General features: G+C 48.2%; 2 protein-coding genes across 2 annotated transcripts in view; one reads left to right on the plus strand and one right to left on the minus strand.

Moving 5' to 3' along the window:
- WDR17 (WD repeat domain 17) overlaps positions 1-22,203 on the plus strand; it is a 157,100-nt gene that overhangs the window by 46,202 nt on the left and 88,695 nt on the right. The window contains exons 7-8 of the mRNA XM_070757477.1: positions 20,429-20,616; positions 21,546-21,714. Coding sequence (XP_070613578.1) covers positions 20,429-20,616; positions 21,546-21,714 — 357 coding nt within the window. The remainder of the gene's footprint in view (positions 1-20,428; positions 20,617-21,545; positions 21,715-22,203) is intronic.
- LOC139170001 (tigger transposable element-derived protein 1-like) lies at positions 4,289-8,123 on the minus strand. The gene is made up of 3 exons (XM_070756704.1): positions 7,685-8,123; positions 6,779-7,089; positions 4,289-4,399 (listed from the first exon to the last, which is right to left on the minus strand). The coding sequence occupies exons 1-3, from the start codon at positions 8,091-8,093 to the stop codon at positions 4,289-4,291; spliced, it is 831 nt and encodes a 276-aa protein (XP_070612805.1). The 5' UTR covers positions 8,094-8,123.

Here is a 22,203-nt window from a genome sequence, read left to right on the forward strand (position 1 = left end):
ATCTAATAGTCAGGCTATGCCACAAGTTGGGATGCAGCCCACCTACGCTCCCTCAGCTACATTTACACCAAGGGCAGCTGGCCTTAGAGAGCAGGTGGACGCTTGGCAAGCTTTTTCACCTGCGTTACAAGACATTATAACTACACAAGGCATAGCTGCAGCTACCCAGCGCTCTCATGCATTTCCATCTCAGGCCACTCAACCCAGAGATTCTTGGTCAATTCCACCACCCCCTACTGGGTTGGGTTCAATGACGGGTGACCAGTCCAATTTTGAGGAGGACAACGACCACGGGAACGGTTTGTCGGACGACGAATTCAGCTTTCCCGAGCAACCAGCAGTAGCCGGCCTTTTCAAACCCTCCTTGTTCAGGGTTTTGTTGCACAAGGCGAAACAGGCTTTGGACGTGCCGGGATCGGCGACTCCTGTAGAACCGGGGGATGGCCTGCGCACATCTGTGACCTTATGCAAGGAACCCGCCAGGGAATCCGACAAGGTTCCAGTGCTGGAAATCTTCTTGGAAAACATCAAGCGCCTCTGGCAGTATCCAGCGGCTGCGCAAGGCCCGTCAAACTTAGAGCGCAGATTTTATACGTTTGACGATAACATGGAAAATCTCTTGCAGTTCCCTCCTGTGGACAAACCTGTGGCCACGCTAGTTTCCAACGCGGTCGTCCCTTCGGAGACTGCGGATAACCTCAAGCCTGATGAAAGGAGGGTGGAGACCCTCTTGAAGAAGACTCATCAGATGGCCGCTTGGGCCCTTTGGGCTGCATCTACGGCCTCCTTTTTCAATCGTGCATCCATCATGTGGATCCAGGAGGTACAGGCTCGACTGGGCCCCGATGAGACCAGATTGAGGCAGGATCTGAATAAGCTTCTGGCGACGGCAGAATTTTCTACAGATGCATGCAGCTAAGTTTGCCTCCAGGGCTATGGCGTCAACCATCTCGTCGCGGCGTCTCCTTTGGCTGCGGAACTGGCAAGTCGATGCCAAGTCGAAGTGGACATTGTCCTCGGCTCCCTTTGAGGGTACTAAACTGTTTGGGGAGGCGCTTGACCCCGTCTTGGTGGAAGATAAGGACAAGAGGAAGGTCCTTCCGAGGTCTTATCGCCGCCAGGACCGCAGGACTGGACCGTACTTTCGTCGCCAGTCCTTTCGGTGGGACCAAACTCCAACCATATCGCAGCCGGCCAGAGCCTATTCCCAGGGCAACTTCTCGACGCCTTACAGAAGTGACCGGAGTTATTTCCAGGATAGAAGTAGAGGATTTCACCAGACAAGGCGCCCCTTTAGGGGATCTCAACAAAGGAACTTCCGACGTTCAAAATGACTGCCTAGACGGCATTCCCTTGGGGGGCAAGTTGCAGCACTTCAGCTCAGCCTGGCACACTACATCCACCGATGCCTGGGTGTTAGCCACTGTGTCTCGCGGGCTGCGCATCGAGTTTCTCCACAGCCCTCCACATCAGTTTGTAACTTGCCCTGTGCCCAAGGACCCCACAAACAAGGCTCTCTTGGAGCAGGAGATTCTGCACCTCTTGCAGATCCAAGCAATCGAACCGGTTCCGTGCAACCTGGAGGGTACGGGGTTCTATTCAAAGGTGTTCCTCATACCCAAAACATCAGGAGGTTGCAGACTCATCCTGAACCTCAAACGTCTGAACCAATACGTTCTTTACAGGAGGTTCAAGATGAGCTCCCTTCGCTCTATTCTGGCTTCGGTTCGGGCTGGAGACCTCCTTACCTCCGTCGACTTGAAGGAGGCTTATTTGCACGTGCCCATACATCCGGGGCATCGGCAATTCCTGAGATTTTGCCTAAACAACACTCACTACCAATACAGGGCAATGCCATTTGGCCTGTCATCGGCCCCGCGCACCTTCACAAAACTTTTGGATGCGCTGATGGCCAACCTACGATCCCAGTCGATTCGGATCCTAGCCTGTTTGGACGATATCCTCCTCCTTTCTGGAGATCGCGTGGCGGCACATCGAGATCTGCAGACCACGTTGGCCTTACTTCAACGTCATGGGTTCACGATCAATGTACCAAAGAGCCACTTGATACCTGCAAACCGGCTCATCCATCTTGGTGCAGTAATAGACACGGTGTCCCGAAGAGTGTATCTTTCCCCGGAGCGACAGCTCAACGTTCGCTCTTTAGTGGCCAGACTTCAGCGGCAACGGAAGGTCCCGTTGTCCCTCCTGTCCAAGGTGCTGGGGACTTTGGTATTGTGTGTGGACATCGTTCCTTGGTCTCGCTACCATTTTCGGATGCTCCAGTGGACTCTGCTCCCTTACCAGCGAAGGTGCATAAGCCATACACATCAGCTGATCTCCTTGGGACACGATCTGCGACTCTCCCTCAGGTGGTGGAGATCCCCGGCACTGCGTCAGGGTTCACCCTTTGGCCATTTTCGGTATACCATCCTTACCACGGATGCCAGTCTTCTGGGGTGGGGCGCCCATGTCAACTCTCAGGTGACACAAGGCTTCTGGAGACCCCAGGATCTACACCCGATCAATATCAACTTCCTGGAATTGCGGGCAGTCCGCTTGGCACTACAGGCCTTTTCAACACTGCTCGAAGGCCACCATGTGCTCGTCCGCACGGACAATATGGCGACCAGGGCACATTTAAATCATCAAGGGGGGACGCGGTCACTCAGACTAATGGAAGAGACTGTTCTTCTTTTCGATTGGGCAGAGCTTCACCTATCCTCCTTACACGCAGAACACATAGCGGGAGAGGACAACAAGCAGGCGGATTGGCTCAGTCGACGGGAGCTGGATCCGGCGGAGTGGAGACTCGACCCTCCCCTCTTCAAAGAGGTCGCCCGTCGATTTGGGGAGCCATCAGTGGATCTGTTTGCCACACCCCAAAATGCTCAGCTCCCGAGGTTTTATTCCCGGTTTCCATCTCCGGGAGCCGAGGGAGTCAATGCCCTTCACCTTCCGTGGCCAAGGACCTTATTGTATGCCTTTCCCCCAATTCCACTTATCCTGAAAGTGTTAGGAAAGATCTTGCTGGAGAAGGCGGAGGTCATTCTGTTGGCACCACATTGGCCTCGAAGGCCCTGGTTCGCGGACCTCATGGAACTGTCCATCTCCCCACCGTGGAGAATTCCGGACGACAGGATCTCCCTCAGCCAGGGGTTTGTGCATCATCCGGAACCCCAATGGTTCCACCTGACCGCCTGGCACTTGAGGGGGACAGGTTGAGGAGTTGTCACGTTCCAGAAAATGTTATTGCCACAATTCAGGCGGCTAGAAGACTTTCCACCACCCGCATTTATCAGGTGACATGGGCCGCCTTTACATCCTTCTGTGCCAACAGACATTTACATCCCCAGGACTCTTCGGTGCTTCCTGTCCTAGAGTTTTTACAAGCAGGCTTGGACAGGGGCCTGGCACCCAACACATTGAGGAGACAGGTTGTCGCCTTGACTACCATTATAAAGGGAGAAGATGGGGGCTCCTTGAACCACCATCCTTGGATTAAGGACTTCCTTTGCGGGGCTACTAATACACGCCCTCCACCGGTCCGTCGGTTTCCCACATGGGATCTAACACTGGTTCTCCAGGCCCTCACGGGTCCACCATTTGAGCCCTTGAGATCAGTTCCATTACGTTTCCTTTCCATTAAGACAGTCTTTCTAGTAGCAGTGACCTCGGCCCGGCGGGTGTCCGAACTATCCGCTCTATCAGTTAGACCAGATTTGTGTAAGTTTTACCCAGACAGGGTTGTTTTACGTTTGGATCCCACATTTATTCCAAAGGTCAACACACACTTCCACAGAGCCCAGGAATTAGTATTACCAGATTTCTGTGCTCGAGGCAATCATCCTTTACAACTTAAGTGGCACAAGGTGGACGTACGCAGGGCGTTAAAACTATACATCAGACGCACCTGTGCGATACGAAAGACTGAGGCCTTGTTCATGTCTTTTGGTTCTCTTAGACTAGGTCTCAAGATATCCTCGAACACCATTAGTCAATGGGTCAGATTATGTATAGTTGAGGCGTACAAGGCAAAGTCAACCAGTCCACCTCCGGGGATTCAGGCTCATTCAACTAGGAGTGCGGCTTCATCAGCGGCTTGGGTGACACAGGCGCCCATTGAAGACATCTGCAGAGCCGCGGCGTGGACTACACCCACAACTTTTATTCGCCACTATAAGTTGGACACTTTCGCTTCGGCTGACGCTGCCTTTGGACGACGTGTTCTTCAGAAAGTGTGTGGGGAAGCACAGCCCATGGTTCAGCGATCTCCCGCCCTGGAACTTTAACTTGGGTATATCCCATGCTGGACTCTCCTTCCAGAGGCATGGGAGAAGAACCGTTGACTTACCTGAACGGTCTTCTCGATGCCCTGGAAGGAGAGTCCAAACCCTCCCTATTAAACCATGGGGGTTTCTGGTTATGTTTATTCCTGTTGTTAAATAAATTGTTGCATTACAGTGATCCCTCGATTATCGCGAGGGTTCCGTTCCAAGACCCCTCGCGATAATCGATTTCTCACGATGTAGCGGTGCGGAAGTAAAAACACCATCTGCGCATGCACGTCCTGTTTTCCATGGCCGCGCATGCGCAGATGGTGGGGCGACGGCAGTTCGGAGGCTGGCAATGGTTTTTTTTCATGCCGGCCACCCCCCCAGCGCCTCCGGGCTCCTTGCCGCTACCCCCCGCCCGCCCGATTCGCCTCTCCCATCCCTGCCTTCTTAGAACGTGGATTTTTCGCCCTCTCAAGTTGCTAGTTCTGAGTGAGAACACCTCTCCCACTTCTGATTTTCAAATCCAATTAGAACCTGGATGTTTTGCCCTCTCAAGTTGCTAGTTCTGAGTGAGAACACTTCTGTCACTTCTGATTTTCAAGTCCAATTTGAACCTGGATGTTTTGCCTTCTCAAGTTGCTAGTTCTTAGTGAGAACACCTCCCCCACTTCTGATTTTCAAGTCCAATTTGAACCTGGATGTTTTGCCCTCTCAAGTTGCTAGTTCTTAGTGAGAACACCTCCCCCACTTCTGATTTTCAAGTCCAATTTGAACCTGGATGTTTTGCCCTCTCAAGTTACTAGTTCTGAGTGAGAACACCTCCCCCACTTCTGATTTTCAAGTCCAATTTGAACCTGGATGTTTTGCCCTCTCAAGTTGCTAGTTCTTAGTGAGAACACCTCCCCCACTTCTGATTTTCAAGTCCAATTTGAACCTGGATGTTTTGCCCTCTCAAGTTGCTAGTTCTTAGTGAGAACACTTCTGTCACTTCTGATTTTCAAGTCCAATTAGACGCTGGATGGTTTGCCCTCATGTCCTTCCATCCCTCCCTCCCTCCTTCCCTCCCTTCTCTCCCTCCCTCCTTCCATCCCTCCTTCCTTCCACCCCTCCTTCCTTCCTTTCGTAAAAAGCACTTAAACAATGACAGAATAAAAAAACCCAGGCCCTCACCTGTGTTTGAATTTCATTCACTCAGTCATTCATTCATTCTTCTGTATGCCACTCAGTCCCAACACTTTCAACCCACAAATTACCATTTCCCATCCCCTTAATGTACTGTACTGTACCTGTACCTGTACTGTACACATTGAATAACACACTTAGTCATCCTGATAGAAACAATAACAATATTTATTTACATTTTTACATTTTTTGGGGGGGGTTAGCATAACTAGGATAAATCGGGATCTTCTTCTATCACCATTTCTACAATGGACGCTGCGGGTGATGGTGTGACAGACCTCGTGGTTTTTGTGACAAACATAGTTATGGGCAGTTGTTGGCACATTTTCTTTTTCTTGGCTAACATGGCTCTGTATGGTGCAAAGGTGTTGTCAAGGGAGGCCTTAAATTGTATAGAGCGAGTCATGTTGGGATCCCAAAGTTCCACCATGCGTTGTACATTTGCAGCAGCTCTGTTCAGTTCTGCAAGCCGCTCAAGCGTTAGGCCAACATCTTCTTCTTCCTCAGCTTGTTCAGCTTCCACTTCCTCCTCCTCTTCTTCACTCGCTGACCTGGTCAGCTCCTCCAGATCTTTGTCTGTCAGCGGTAGGCCATGCTCATCAAGCAAACCATTGACTTCCTCTGGTGTCATGTCAACGAAGCCTTCTCCACCCAGTGCCTGTGCCAGCTTCACAGAGTTGTGGACTGCAGCATCTTGAATTTCTTCGGGAGCAAATCCCCTGTAATCATGCACCACTTCTGGCCACAATTTCCTCCAGCAGGCATTCATTGTCTGTGACTTCATATCCATTAATGCATTCTGAATGTTCTTCAGACAAGATGCAATTGTGTACTGACGCCAGTAGGCCTTCAATGTGAAGTTTTCATCAGCATCCATTGCTTCCACGATGCTTCCAAGAGAATTGCGCGTGTACAGTGCCTTAAATGCGCGGATAACACCTTGATCCATCAGCTGGATAAGCGATGTGGTGTTTGGTGGCAAGAATTCGACTTGCACCCCATCATGTTCATGTGCCAGGTCATCATGGCCTCCAGCATTGTCCATTAGGAGAAGCACTTTGAAATTGAGTCCTTTGGCAGCCAAATAATCCTTCACCTGTGGGATGAAGCACTGATGAAACCAGTCCCGCGTGAGGGGTTTTGTAATCCATGCTTTAGGATGGATTCTTATTTTAGGATGGCAATGCATTCTTATTTCTGTTCTTGAGGGCTCTTGGATTTCGTGACTTATAAATTAGCCCTGGCTTCATCAAAAAGCCTGCTGCATTCCCACACATGATCAAAGTCACTGTATCTTTCATGGCCTTAAAGCCAGGGGCTTTGGCTTCATCTTGCATCAAGAAAGTCCGTGAAGGCATCCTCTTCCAGAACAGGCCTGTTTCGTCCATGTTGAACACCTGTTCTGGAAGGTAGCCCCCTTCTGCAATTAGATCTTTAAACGTGCGCTGGACAAAGTTTTCGGCTGCACCTGTATCTGCTGAGGCAGCTTCTCCATGCAATGACACACTCTTCAGGCCATAGCGCCGTTGAAATTTCTCAAACCACCCTTTGCTTGCTGTGAATGTGGCTGGGGCTGAAGAAGCAGAAGATGTTGATGGCTGGGGGTCTTCAGAGTCACCAGCACCTTCATCTACAGAGAATGACAGGAAAGGGAGAGAGAAGTGACTTGAATAAAAGCATACAGTCCTTCCATCCCTCCCTCCTTCCATCCCTCCCTCCTTCCATCCCTCCTTCCTTCCATCCCTCCCTCCCTCCTTCCATCCCTCCCTCCTTCCATCCCTCCTTCCATCCCTCCTTCCATCCCTCCCTCCCTCCTTCCTTCCTTCCATCCCTCCTTCCATCCCTCCCTCCTTCCATCTCTCCCTCCTTCCTTCCATCCCTCCCTCCCTCCCTCCTCCCATCCCTCCCTCCTTCCATCCCTCCTTCCATCCCTCCCTCCTTCCATCCTTCCTTCCATCCCTCCTTCCTTCCATCCCTCCTTCCATCCCTCCCTCCTCTCCCTCCCTCCTTCCATTCCTCCCTCCTTCCATCCCTCCCTCCTTCCATCCCTCCCTCCTTCCTTCCTTCCTTCCTTCCATCCTTCCATCCCTCCTTCCCTCCCTCCTTCCTTCCATCCCTCCCTCCTTCCATCCCTCCCTCCTTCCTTCCATCCCTCCCTCCCTCCTTCCTTAAAAAACACTTAAATACTGTACAGTAATGACAGAATAAAAAAACCCAGCCCTCACCTGCGTTTCCCTCATCTGCATCGCCTCCTTCTGTGTCTTCAAGACGGTTGTACAATTGCTGCGCCTTGGTTCGTATAGTGTTCGTATCCAAAGCAATGCTCTTTTTGCGGCAGTCTTGTACCCACACAGACAAAGCAGCTTCCATCTTCATAAGGCGTTTGTTTCTAGGCGTCACCATTCTTTTTGCAGCCTTGTTGAATGTTATCTGAGAAGTTTGCCTTATCTTCTTTTCGTCTTTTCGAATGTATCGCACAGTCGATTCGTTGATCCCATAATGCCGACCAACATCTACATTAGAACGTCCCGCTTTCAGCATGTCCAAAAGTTCAATTTTCTCCTTGATTGTCAGCATCTTCCTGCTCTTTTTAGCGTCGCCGCCTCCACTCCGCATGCAACGTTTAGGTGCCATCTTCCAAGAAGTCTTCACAAACAGCTCCAAGAAACAGATCCAAGTAACAGATCCAAGTAACAGATCCAAGAAACAGATCCAAGTAACAGATCCAAGTAACAGCTCCGACAAACAGCTCCGACCAACAGTTAGAAAAGTTCCAAAAGTTTCAAAGCAAAGCACGCTGAGCAAACAACACTGATTGGCCGAGATTTCTGTCCATCAGCATTGTCGGGCGAAATGTTTGCAATGACAACGCTGATTGGCTGAAATTTTGCTGTACAGTGATCCCCCGCTCGTTGCGAGGGTTCCGTTCCAGGACCCCCCGCAACGAGCGGGTTTTCGCGAAGTAGCGCTGCGGAAGTAAAAACACTATCTGCGCATGTGCAGATGGTGTTTTAAACTTCCGCAGCGCTAGCGAGGAGCCGAAGATTGGGGGGCGGGGGGGCTGTTTTAAAACGTTGCCGCCGACATGGGGGGCTCGCTAGCACCCCCCCGAACCCCCAACCTGGGTTTGGGGGGGTGCTAGCAAGCCCCCCATATCGGCGGGGATGTTTTAAAACACCCGCGCGGCTTTCCAATGAGTCCCGAAGACAAACGCAGAAGTTTGCCGTTTGTCTTCGGGACTCATTGGAAAGCTCCGATCATTTTAAAACAGTTGCGCCGTTCTCCGCTGACTCCAGGCGAACTTCCCCGCTTTAGGAGTCAGCGGAAAACGGCGCGCCTGCTTGGCTTCGCTCACCGCTGCAGCCAACGCGCGCTACGATCTTCCGGGCCAGCCAGGCTCAGTCACGGAAGGCAGCTGCTTGGCCCGGGATGCTGGGCCGAGAGGAGCTGGGCTTGATCCGCTGACCCTGGCTGGCCCGGAAGATCGTAGCGCGCGTTGGCTGCAGCGGCGAGCGAAGCCAAGCCGGCAGCAATGTCGCTGCAGCCAACGCGCGCTACAATCTTCCGGGCCAGCCAGGCTCAGCGGATCAAGCCCGGCTCCTCTCGGCCCAGCATCCTGGCCCAAGCGGCTGCCTTCCGTCACTGAGCCTGGCTGGCCCGGAAGATCATAGCGCGCGTTGGCTGCAGCGGCGAGCGAAGCCAAGCCGGCAGCAATGTCGCTGCAGCCAATGCGCGCTACGATCTTCCGGGCCAGCCAGGCTCAGCGGATCAAGCCCGGCTCCTCTCGGCCCAGCATCCCGGCCCAAGCGGCTGCCTTCCGTCACTGAGCCTGGCTCGCCCGGAAGATCGTAGCGCGCGTTGGCTGCAGCGGCGGCGACATTGCTGCCAGCTTGGCTTCGCTCGCCGCTGCAGCCAACGCGCGCTACGATCTTCCGGGCGAGCCAGGCTCAGTCACGGAAGGCAGCTGCTTGGCCCGGGATGCTGGGCCGAAAGGAGCCGGGCTTGAAGATCGCAGCGCGCGTTGGCTGCGGTGGCGAGGGCTTGCAATGGAGGGTGGAGGAAGCGGCCATGGGAGGGCGAGCTGCCTCAGGGAGGAGGATCGGGCGGGACCAGGTGGGGGCTGGAATTTCTCCGCTGGGAAGAAGCGGCCAGGGCGAAGGGCGGGCGAGCGGCGAAGGGCGGGCGAGCAGGTGCTGGGGAGGGCTTCTCGCCCTCCCGCCAGCAAGAGGGGGAGCGAACGGCGTGGGCAGGCGAAGGGCGGGCGAGCGGCAGCGAGGAGTTTGCGTGGGCGGTGGGGAAACTCCTCGCTGACGCCAGCAAGAGGGGGAAGACCCACGGAAGCCGCCCAGCAGCTGATCTCCCGGTTGCCATCTACGCATGCGTGCCCATAGAAAAAACGGGCACGCATGGGTAGATGGTATTTTGACTTCCGGGTTGAAAAATCGCGAAGTACCCTGTTCGCAATGGTTGGGGACGCAATAAACGGGGGTACACTGTATCACCATTGCCGGGCATACTTATTGCAATGGCAAAGCTGATTGGCCGAGATTTCGGCCAACCAGCAATGGTAGACGTCAGTTTGGTGATGACGCGTGACGTCATCGGGCGGGAAAAACCGCGCACGTATTTTTAATCTATTATTTTTTGAAAATTCGTGATATAGCGTTTCGCGAAAATCGAGATGGTATCATTTGCTGAAAAATCGCAATATAGCGTTTCACGGAAATTGAGATCGCGAAACTCGAGGGATCACTGTATTCCTATTTCATTTTTTAAAACTGACTCCTTGGGGCAGCAAGGGGGGCGGTACCTAATTAATATGTTAATTATGTTAATTTAAAACTCAGTCTTACCAATAAGACTTGAGCTAAACCTGTGCTGGACTCTCCTTCCAGGGCATCGAGAAGACCGTTCAGGTAAGTCAACGGTTCTTTTGAGGATAGGAGTTGAAACAGTTTATGTCCAGGATGCAAGGGGTCAGTAAATATTTTCACTGCCCTCTTTTTGACTCATGCGGTATACAGGTCCTCAGTGGAAGACAGGTTGGCAGCAATTATTTTTTCTGCAATTCTGATTATCCTCTGAAGTCTGTGTCGGTCTTGTTGGGTTGCAGAACCGAACCAGACAGTTATAGAGGTGCAGATGATAGACTCAATGATTCCTCTGTAGAACTGTATCAGCAGTTTGAGCTTCCTTGAGTTGGCGCAGAAAGAACATTATTTGTTGTGCTTTTTTGATGATATTTTTAATGTTAGGTGACCATTTTAGATATAAAATTAAAGCAAAACCCATTATGTATTACCACTGATTGTATTACCTAGTTTGGGTATTGAAATATCTGCAAAAAAAAACCCAAAACATTTAGCGAGAACTAAAGACCCTTCAGAAACACGAACATTTTTCTCCTGCAAATGTCGATCTAATGTTTTATTTAGCGTTTGGAGATCCAAAGGAGCTGTCATGTTCCTGACTTGTGCTAGGCCTTTCTGCATGGCATTACATGCATTACATCATAGCATAAGGGTATTATGATTTCTTGCATCCTAGATTGGTTTAAGGCAGTATATCTCAAATAGTGGGGCAGGCCTCCCTGGGGGGGCGTGGAGCGATGTCGGAGGGGGCTGGTGACCCTGGGGAACATTTATTTTATTTATTTATTACTTAGATTTGTATGCCGCCCCTCTCCGAAGACTCGGGGCGGCTCACAACATGTAAAAACAAATCATAAGCAATCAGACAAATTTAAAATATTTAATATTTAAAAAACCCCATATGCTAACAGTCACACACACAGACATACCATGCATAAATTAAACGTGCCCAGGGGGAGATGTTTCAGTTCCCCCATGCCTGACGGCAAAGGTGGGTTTTAAGGAGTTTACGGAAGGCAGGAAGAGTAGGGGCAGTTCTAATCTCTGGGGGGAGTTGGTTCCAGAGGGCCGGGGCCGCCACAGAGAAGGCTCTTCCCCTGGGGCCCGCCAACCGACATTGTTTAGTTGACGGGACCCGGAGAAGGCCCACTCTGTGGGACCTAATCGGTCGCTGGGATTCGTGCGGCAGGAGGCGGTCTCGGAGATATTCTGGTCCGATGCCATGAAGGGCTTTAAAGGTCATAACCAACACTTTGAATTGTGACCGGAAATTGATCGGCAACCAATGCAGACTGCGGAGTGATGATGAAACATGGGCATACCTAGGTAGGCCCATGACTGCTCTCGCAGCTGCATTTTGCACGATCTGAAGTTTCCGAACACTTTTCAAAGGTAGCCCCATGTAGAGAGCATTACAGTAGTCGAACCTCGAGGTGATGAGGGCATGAGTGACTGTGAGCAATGAGTCCCGGTCCAGATAGGGCCGCAACTGGTGCACCAGGCGAACCTGGGCAAACGCCCCCCTCGCCACAGCTGAAAGATGTTGTTCTAATGTGAGCTGTGGATCGAGGAGGACGCCCAAGTTGCGGACCCTCTCTGAGGGGGTCAATAATTCCCCCCCCAGGGTGATGGACGGACAGATGGGATTGTCCTTGGGAGGCAGAACCCACAGCCACTCCGTCTTATCCGGGTTGAGCTTGAGTCTGTTGACACCCATCCAGGCCCCAACAGCCTCCAGGCACCGGCACATCACTTCCGCCGCTTCGTTGACTGGGCATGGGGTGGAGATGTAAAGCTGGGTATCATCGGCATATTGATGATACCTCACCCCATGTCCTTGGATGATCTCGCCCAGCGGTTTCATGTAGATGTTGAATAGTAGGGGGGAGAGGACCGACCCCTGAGGCACCCCACAAGGGAGAAACCTAGGAGTCGACCTCTGGCCCCCCACTAACACCGACTGCGACCGGCCAGAGAGGTAGGAGGAGAACCACTGAAGGACAGTGCCTCCCACTCCCAGCCCCTCCAGCCGGTGCAGAAGGATACCATGGTCGATGGTATCGAAAGCCGCTGAGAGGTCAAGGAGCACCAGGACAGAGGATAAACCCCTGTCCCGGGCCCGCCAGAGATCATCCATCAACGCGACCAAAGCGGTTTCCGTGCTGTAACCGGCCCTGAAACCCGACTGCTGGGGACCTAGATAATCGGCTTCTTCCAAGGACCGCTGGAGCTGGAGTGCCACCACCTTCTCAACAACCTTCCCCATAAAGGGAAGGTTGGAGACTGGACGGTAGTTGTTAAGTACGGCTGGGTCCAGGGAGGGCTTCTTGAGGAGGGGGCGCACAAGCGCTTCTTTATAGAGTGATGGAAAAACTCCCCTCCCCAAGGAAGCGTTGGTAATCTCCTGGGCCCAGCTCCGTGTCACCTCCCTGCTGGCCGAAACCAACCAGGAGGGACACGGATCCAGTAAACAGGTGGCGGAACTCACAGCTCCGATGGCCTTGTCCACTTCATCAGGTGTCACCAGATCAAACTCTTCCCAGACAGGTGGACAAGTACGTGCCCCAGTCACCTCGACTGACTCGTTGTCAGTCGACTCTGTTTTACAATTGGAGTCGAGGTCGGCTCGGATCCGAGCGACTTTATCAGCGAAAAACGTGTTAAAGTCCTCGGCACTACTCTGTAAGGGCTCCCCAACTCCCCCCTGGTTAAGAAGGGAGCGGGTCACCCTAAACAGAGCGGCCGGGCGGGATTCCGCTGATGCAATCAAGGCGGCATGGTACGCGCATCTTGCCGCCTTGAGCGCCACTTTGTAAGTCTTAATAAAAGCTCTTACAAGTGTTCGGTCGGATTCAGACCTACTCTTCCTCCATCGCTTCTCTAGACGTCTCTTCTGGCGTTTCAACTCCCGGAGCTCCTCGTTGAACCATGGAGCTCTACGGGGTCTAGCACCTTGGAGAGGTCGCAAAGGCGCAATCCGGTCAAGAGCCTCCGCTGCGGCCTTGTTCCAGGCTTCCGCAAGAGACTCTGCCGGACTGTGGACAAGTGCCTCTGGTATAACCCCAAGCGCCGTCTGAAAGCCCTCAGGGTCCATCAGGCGTCTGGGGCGGAACATCTTAATTGGTTCCGCCTCCCTGCGGGGAAGGATTGGAGCCAGGAAGTCAAGCCGTAGTAGGAAATGGTCTGACCATGACAAAGGCAGCGCATCTAAGCCCCTTAGTCTCAGACCATTACTCAGTTGCTCAGAGAGGAATACCATGTCAGGTGCGTGCCCTCCCTCGTGAGTCGGACCCTGAACTACTTGAGTCAGGTCCATGGCTGTCATGGTGGCCATGAACTCCTGTGCCAACCCAGAGGTTTCGCCGAGTGACGGCAGATTGAAGTCCCCCAGGACAATAAGTCCGGGGAACTCCACCGCCAACCCGGCTACCTCCTCGAGTAGCACAGGCAGGGCTTTTGACACGCAGCTGGGAGGCAGGTACGTGAGAAACAAGCCCACCTGAACCCCTAAGTCCAACTTCACAAGGAGGGACTCGCAACCCGCAATCTCCGGAGCAACGAGCCTACGCAGGCCAAGGCTCTCCCTGGCTACAATAGCCACTCCTCCCCCCCTTCCCTGGGGTCGAGGTTGATGCCATATCTGAAACCCAGCTGGGCAGATTTCCGAGAGAGGAACTCCTCCCTCCGGGCCCAGCCAGGTTTCAGTTACACATGCCAGGTCGGCCTCCTCATCCAGGATTAAATCCCGGATGAGGAGAGCTTTATTTACCACCGACCTGGCATTGAGCAGCAGCAACCTGAGCCCAGGGCCAGAGTAACACTCATCACCAGTGCCCTGGGTTGAGCTCACGGAGCCGGAACAAGGAATAGTTATTAAACAACGATCCCTCGTTCCCCTGGAACGGCTAACTCCGTGGCTCCCGCCATATCTACCTCTCCCCAGCAACACCGGGATATTCCGACCCTCTGCCACCCCAGAGATCGATGCCCCCGTCCCTCCCGCCTCTCCTGCGTCAGGTGGGCCAAATAAATCATTCATACTATTCCCATTTATCCCATAACCCCACCCACTCCAATCTTCCCACTCATACCAATCATTCCTCCCATACACATTGCTGCACCCACCCCAGTTATACATCAATTTAACCCCCCCCAGTTAATTTAAAATAGATTAATTAGAGTAACATGCTTTCTTTGCCACAGGGAGGAGGGATTTATTCCACTGAACAATAGGAGTAGGGATTTATTCCACTGAACAATAGCACACAGCACAGAATAGTAGATATGAAGTGCATATAAAAACCTTTAAGAGATACCATGGAAAAATATTTAACATGGATGAAAAGAAAAGAGAAGAGAGACAGAGATAATGAGACAAACATAAGACTCTGGAAAGCTAAGATGAGGAAATATGACGAAGCGTATGTAGTGCTTGGTTTCACTGCGACTAAGGTGGGAGACAAGGAAAGACCAGTATGTTTATTATGCCTAAAAATGTTGACAGCAGACAGCATGAAGATAAATAAATTAAGGTGTCACTTAAATACATTACACCCCAATCACACTGATAAGTTTGTTCAGTGAAAATGTGCCAAATATTGCAAACAATTGTCCTGGTGGAGAGTTGGGGGGGGGGGGCACAAAATGTTTACTTCTTCCAGGTTGGGGGGGGACGTAACAGAAAACAATTGAGAAACACTGGTTTAAGGACTATTTTGAACACTTAATTTCATCCTACTGCTTTTAAATAAAATTGAGTGTATAGATTGGATGCACTTCACTTGAAGAAGAAAAAATAGATAACACAGAGATAATTTTGAGAAACTATGTAGAAATAGAAAAGTTTAGAAAAAAAATCAGGATAATTCCATTATATTTCAGAGTGCTTTTAAGAAGGGAAAGAAAACGTGTAAGCAAGCTTCCAAGATTTTCTTACTATAGCCCATCTGAATAAATATAGTTCCAACCAAACTTGCGAATCTTGTTTCCTGACCTGATTTACTTGGAAACATTGACGGAGATCACCACCATGAGTGCCATTTCTAGTGGAACCATTTGTATCTTTACACGAGCAGCAGTTAAACCTACTGTTCTCTTAAACTAACAGTAGGTTAGTTTACTGTATCAACAAAAATACCTGTAAGAAACTCCTAAGTATACTTCCAGAAATTGTATTCTCTGCTTGTTTGTTTATTTACCAAAATGGTAAAATCCCCAGACATGTTCCTTGTTGTATTGTGTTACTACTTCAATTTATTGTGAAGTAAAGCTGAAACATACTAATGAGTTTCCCTCTCCTAATTATTCCCAGTGGCCACATATTGCATCATTCTTCATACTAAGTTACTTTTTGGTGTTGCCTTGTTTTCATCAACATTCTTTAATAATCTTTGTTTTGATGCATATCTGACATAACATGAGAATAGTGGAAAGACCATTGAGATCAACCTGGAATCAGCACATCTTGGGTTCCTAGATTTTTCATTTTAACAATCTCTCAGCTATCTTCTCTTTTCTAGGTTAGTTGTCTTGGGATCCTTCAATACAGTGGCTATTTTTATCCCTGCAGTCTATCGCAATCACTTGAACTATAACTACCCAAGTGCCCTCATTTTGCTGATACTTGATTAGGCAATGCTCCCTCCAGCTAATTAACAGTCAAAAGTCAAAACTCTGGCTAATATTCTTCCTCTTGTCCTTAACTTTCTTTCCCTACCATTCTTCACATCAATGGGGAAGAATACAGCTAGTGCGGCTAGTGTAAAAGTGGAAGTACTGAGAAAGAAGGAGAGGGAAGAATTCTGAAGAGCTCCATAATGGCAGGACTTCCTGCTATTGTTAAATTGCCCCACAAAATGCGGCCCTATCTGGACCGGGACTCATTGCTCACAGTCACTCATGCCCTCATCACCTCGAGGTTCGACTACTGTAATGCTCTGTACATGGGGCTACCTTTGAAAAGTGTTCGGAAACTTCAGATCGTGCAGAATGCAGCTGCGAGAGCAGTCATGGGCTTACCTAGGTATGCCCATGTTTCACCAACACTCCGCAGTCTGCATTGGCTGCCGATCAATTTCCGGTCACAATTCAAAGTGTTGGTTATGACCTTTAAAGCTCTTCATGGCACTGGACCAGAATATCTCCGAGACCGCCTCCTGCCACACGAATCCCAGCGACCGATTAGGTCTCACAGAGTGGGCTTTCTCCAGGTCCCGTCAACTAAACAATGTCGGTTGGCGGGCCCCAGGGGAAGAGCCTTCTCTGTGGCGGCACCGACTCTCTGGAACCAACTCCCCCCAGAGATTAGAACTGCCCCTACTCTCCCTGCCTTCCGTAAACTCCTTAAAACCCACCTCTGCCGTCAGGCATGGGGGAATTGAAACACCTCCCCCGGGCATGTTTAATTCATGCATCGTATGTTTGTGTGTGCGTCTGTTAGTATATGGGGTTCTTTTAAATCTTGTATAAATTTTAAAGTTTTCTGATTATTTATGATTTGTTCTATCTTGTTGTGAGCCGCCCCGAGTCTTCGGAGAGGGGCGGCATACAAATCTAAATAATAAATAAATAAATAAAATAAATAAATAAAATCAAAAGGAATCGCTGCAAAATTATACATTGTATATACAGCATTTCTTTTGAAGAAGAATCTGATCAACTCACTATGTAGAGTTATATCACATTCCCACTGTAATTCTGAATATGCAGATTTAGATTTTCTTTTCCTGCATGACAACATCAGCAGCTATATCAGCACCAAAAGCTTGGAATCAAAAGTTAAGAATGAGTCCCAAACATCATTAGTATTCTGAAAAATCTCTGATGTTGAGTGCCCTCCAGCCTTTCATCATCTGGCATTATGTCACTATCAGTATGTCTCTAACAACTGATATGTGTGTGATTTTCTTTGTAAAACATAGGAATGGTTTTGTCTTCTTCCATTTAGTATAAAATGGTCATTTGTAAGTAACAATTAAATAACCATTATTTTCTATATTATTTGTGCCTGATCGTTTCCATGTCTTAGCTAAGCCTACTTTTGACATACCGTATTTTCCGGCGTATAAGACGACTGGGTGTATAAGGCGACCCCCTAACTTTTCCAGTTTAAATATAGAATTTGAGATATACTCGCCGTATAAGACTACCCCTCTTCTGACACAAATACAGAGGAGCACTAGACAACCCAGACGTGGAGGAGGGAGGCTCGAGCTTGAGAAGGACAGATCGCTTTTCCCCAGGATGGAGAGGGGGAGAGAGAGGGAAGGAAAGAAGAGAGGGGGAGAGGGAGAGAATCTCTCTCCCCCGCCCCCCGCCCCTCTCTCTGTGACATAAAAGGACAAAGCTCAGCCAGAGAGGAACTCTCCGGTCAAAGATCTCTTGGCAAACACACTACGGAGCAGAATCCAGTTTCCTTCTTCAACGGCGGTGGTGGGTGGGGTTTGGAAAGTAGGGAAATGCGTCGGTCAGGACTGCTGACTTTGTTTCACACTGCTGCTGGGTTGGCTGGCTTTTTAAATATTTGTTTCATACAAACGGACCAACCCAGGAATAAACTCACCCACCGCTGCCTTGAGGCACTTTAGACTTGCCTGGAGACTCAGAGAGTAAATATTAGTAGTTCTGATTTCACGAGCACCCCGATTCATGCTTTATTTTGTGAGATCGGGAAAGGGGGGGACGAGGAGATTACGGTAACGCCAAGCCACTCGGAGGAATACAAATGCTCATCCTCTCCGTTGAACTGTCTCCCCGCCCTGCCTCGGGTCACAGACCCTTTCTCAGCCCCCGGGAAAGCTGATTTGCTTTGGATTTGTCCTGCAGCGCGGATCAGCTCCCCCCCCTCTTTGTTTGGAGCTCCCGGAGCTCCAGCCCTCTCTGGAAAGGTTCCCGATGAGGAATCCACGCAGAGCCAAGCAGGCAGATTGGCAGTTCTTTGCACGTCGCATCTAAATACATCGGCTGGACCCCGCCGCTTTGCCGCCGCTCCCACCGCCGGCTTTGCTGGGGTCGAGCGCCACGCCCGGCGGCAGGAACTGCGGGGAGTAGCCGGCGTACGCTCCGGCATAACGAGCCCTTGCCGCAGCTATCCGCCGCTTCTTTCTTCTCCGCCTCACCTCCGCTACTCCCGCCGCCGCCTTTGCCTCTTGCCCGGCGGGGAGAGCAAAGGCGGCGGCGGGAGTAGCGGAGGCGAGGCGGAGAAGAAAGAAGCGGCGGATAGCTGTGGCAAGGGCTCGTTACGCCGGCTACCCCCCGCAGTTCCTGCCGGCGGGCGTGGCGCTCAACCCCAGCAAAGCCGGCGGCGGGAGCGGCGGCAAAGAGGCGGGGTCCAGCCCTCTAGCCGGCGCCTCGCCAGCTATCCGCCGCTTCTTTCTTCTCCGCCTCGCCTCCGCTACACCCGCCGCCGCCTTTGCCTCTTGCCCGGCGGGGAGAGCAAAGGCGGCGGCGGGAGTAGCGGAGGCGAGGCGGAGAAGAAAGAAGCGGCGGATAGCTGGCGAGGCGCCGGCTAGAGGGCTGGACCCCGCCGCTTTGCCGCCGCTCCCGCCACCGGCTTTGCTGGGGTTGAGCGCCACGCCCAGTGGCAGGAAAGAATCAGTATCCGGCGTATAAGACGACCCCCCACTTTGGAAAAGATTTTCAGGGGTTAAAAAGTCGTCTTATACGCCGGAAAATACGGTACTTCTGACTTGTCCTACTCTCAGGAGCACACATAATGTAACATAGCAGAACTCAGGTGGGAGTTCTATCAAATAGTACACAATTTTTATGCAATAGTAGATATGTTATACTTGATGCAACACACAAGTACTGTATATTTATAGTTTTAGGGAAGGGAGACATGATCAAATATTTTGAACTCTTTCCCTAATTGTATCAAACGGTTTAATATGCCCTTGCTACATTCTACTCATATCATCCCTTTCTGTTTCATCTTCTGATTGTAAGCTTTGCAGAAATGTCTTGACTATTTATACAAGTATAGAAGACATTATATAGGTAATTCTTAGTCCTACCAGCACCAATTATGTTAACAAGTTCACTATTATAGGTATTCCAAGTATAATATCCCATATGCTCAATAAATAAATATAATTTAATAGCTTGATTATTATTCCTTTGAAATTGTTGCAACTTTTATTACTTTTCCTACTATTTTTAATATCTTTTGACAAAAGCTTTTGTCATTACAGCATAAATTATAATATTTTTACTATTTGTAAAAAATATAAATTTATTCTGGAAACCCTCCTCTTTAATCTATGCTCTGTGTTTTGATAGATCAAATGTTAATTCGATGTGAGATATCTTATGGACTTTAGTAGATATTAGCCATTCCTGCAAAGACGTCACTAAACGTCTATTTTATCAGCTGGAACAATAACAAATAATTTAATATTATTCAGAGCTGAGTAATTAATTTAAACAGCTACATGGGATTTCTGGTTTCTACACTGAGCTAAGACCATATTTTCTGATTGAATGTTACACAATCATGTAAATTCTGGTCCTCTTTAGATGAAAATGAGCCAGTGACTTTGGACCAATCATTTTTACCTCATGAAATCAGACAGGTCAGTTGGTCAATTTCTGTTAGAATCAATGGATCAATGTAGGCTTGAAATGGAAAAAAGACCCTGTACCTATAGGAAAAACACTGGAAGGTAAAAAGTTTTAAATTACTAAATATCTTGGCAAGTTGGCATAGAACCAAGTTGATTATAATTAATAAATATTTAAATGCCAAGTAGGTATAGCTCTAGGTGTCAATAACTACACAAATTTTGATAGCTCTTTGATAGCTGATAAATGGTTATTCTCAGTATTCTGGGAGTTATTTTTTTCTGTCTCAGATTTAACAGTTATCTTCAACTATAATAATTTTAGTGCAAATATTATAATATGCAAAAATATTTTTTATTTAGTTAGCAGCAGATTTAATGGAGAAGAAAGGAAAATTGTGCTAATAATTATGCTGGCTCTGTTAAAAAGTGCTATTGCTAACATGTTGTAAGCCGCCCTGAGTCTAAGCAGAAGGGCAGCATTAAAATTGCATAAAAATTGAATAAATAAATAATAATATTTTACCTTTTCATTCAGCATTTTTTTCACAGTCTTCTACAAAAAACCACCATACATCATCTACAAGTGAGGCTGTTCCATCTCCAACCCTAACCCAGAATCAAGCATTTTCACTTCCTCCTGGACATGCTGTCTGCTGTTTTATGGATGGTGGAGTGGGGCTTTATAACATGGGAGCTAAGAAATGGGAATTTCTTCGAGATTTGGTATGTTTGATCTGTTACGTAAACAACACGTTCAGATCAGTTCAACTGTATTTTATGTAGTAATGTAATCTTACTCTAGAGATTATTATCAGAACAGTATGCTCAATATAAGTTGTCCTTTTATACAAATTCCAGTCCTCATCTGTTGTTTCTATCACCAAAGTTCTATTACCATGTTTTCATCTTCTACAATCATGGCTATGGGAATCATTCATAGGCTATTATTGGTAGCTGCCTGATATAGGCATTACATGTTTCTATCCATTCTTGAAGATACGGATTATCTAATAGAAAATATTTTTACATATGTGAAACACTGTAACAAAATTACAATTCAGTAAATATGGCACATAAATAAAAACAATCGAAGAAATATAGTATATGTCCCCATTTTGATAAATATGATAAATAACATAGTGGAAGAATAGTGTAAAGTGTAATACTAAATGTAATTTAGGAGCTTTTGTTAGCAATAAGTTACCATAATTGATGGAATAATAATCTACAAAAATATTGAAAGATCCTGTGGTTGCTGTGATGAATACATAATACTGTGAAACTTACATAAAGCCCATTTAGTGAATTTCAATAGACCAAATTTCTGTCTGAACATTCCCCTAAAATAAAACAATGATTTTTGAATCTGTGGTAGTCTCAAAATACAAGTGTGTCCATTTTATTTTAAATTTAAATTTATATTATTCATATATTTTTAATATTATTTGGATCTGATAAAGTACTTCATTTGTGCATACAGTTTTATCTGTGGAATAATCTGGATGAAGGGCAGCCTGAAAATATGAGAATCAATAAATAGATTTATGCTTTGAGGTGTGTTTATTTTAAAAGATAAAACTAGAATAAAAGAAAACAAATTCTGTGATATAAAGTATACAAGAAATGTTCTAATGCGTTTATTTCTGTTCTAGGGTCATGTTGAAACTATCTTTGACTGTAAATTCAAACCTGATAACCCTGACCTTTTAGCTACAGCATCATTTGATGGAACAATAAAAGTATGGGATATAACTACTTTAACAGCTATCTGTACTTCCCCTGGCAATGAGGGAGTCATATATTCACTTTCATGGGCTCCAGGTAAGAATATTGAACCTTAAAAATTTTTGGTACATAATTGAAAAGGAAATTCTCATTGGTTGTGGGAGATGATTTTATTTTTAAAGTGGGATAGCTGTGTTAATATTTTGCAGAAAAACAGTTTATGTGCAGAGCATTAATTGCTAACTGAGCATTGTTACCAATATCCCCCAACATTAGACTTTCAAGAGATTCCCTTGACATATTCATAGTGGATTTTGTGGAAAAGTTTATATTTAGCACTAGTTCACCTAGGCATGTTATTGGAAGTATATTCCAATCTGTTAAATTCCTTTTAGCTAAAATTCAACTCTTCAGTCATTGCTTTCTAATAAGTGAATAAAATTATAACGGCCTGTACATAGCAATGCTTTTGACAGAACATGCTGCAAAAAAGGAGAAATCACAATAAATACCCTATGTTAACATATTTAATTCATAGAAAATGTAGAACTCAATTTAGTATAGTATAGAATTTCAGTGTTCTTG

Source organism: Erythrolamprus reginae, chromosome 7, assembly GCF_031021105.1.
Source record: "Erythrolamprus reginae isolate rEryReg1 chromosome 7, rEryReg1.hap1, whole genome shotgun sequence".
Classification (NCBI taxonomy): Eukaryota; Metazoa; Chordata; class Lepidosauria; order Squamata; family Dipsadidae; genus Erythrolamprus; species Erythrolamprus reginae.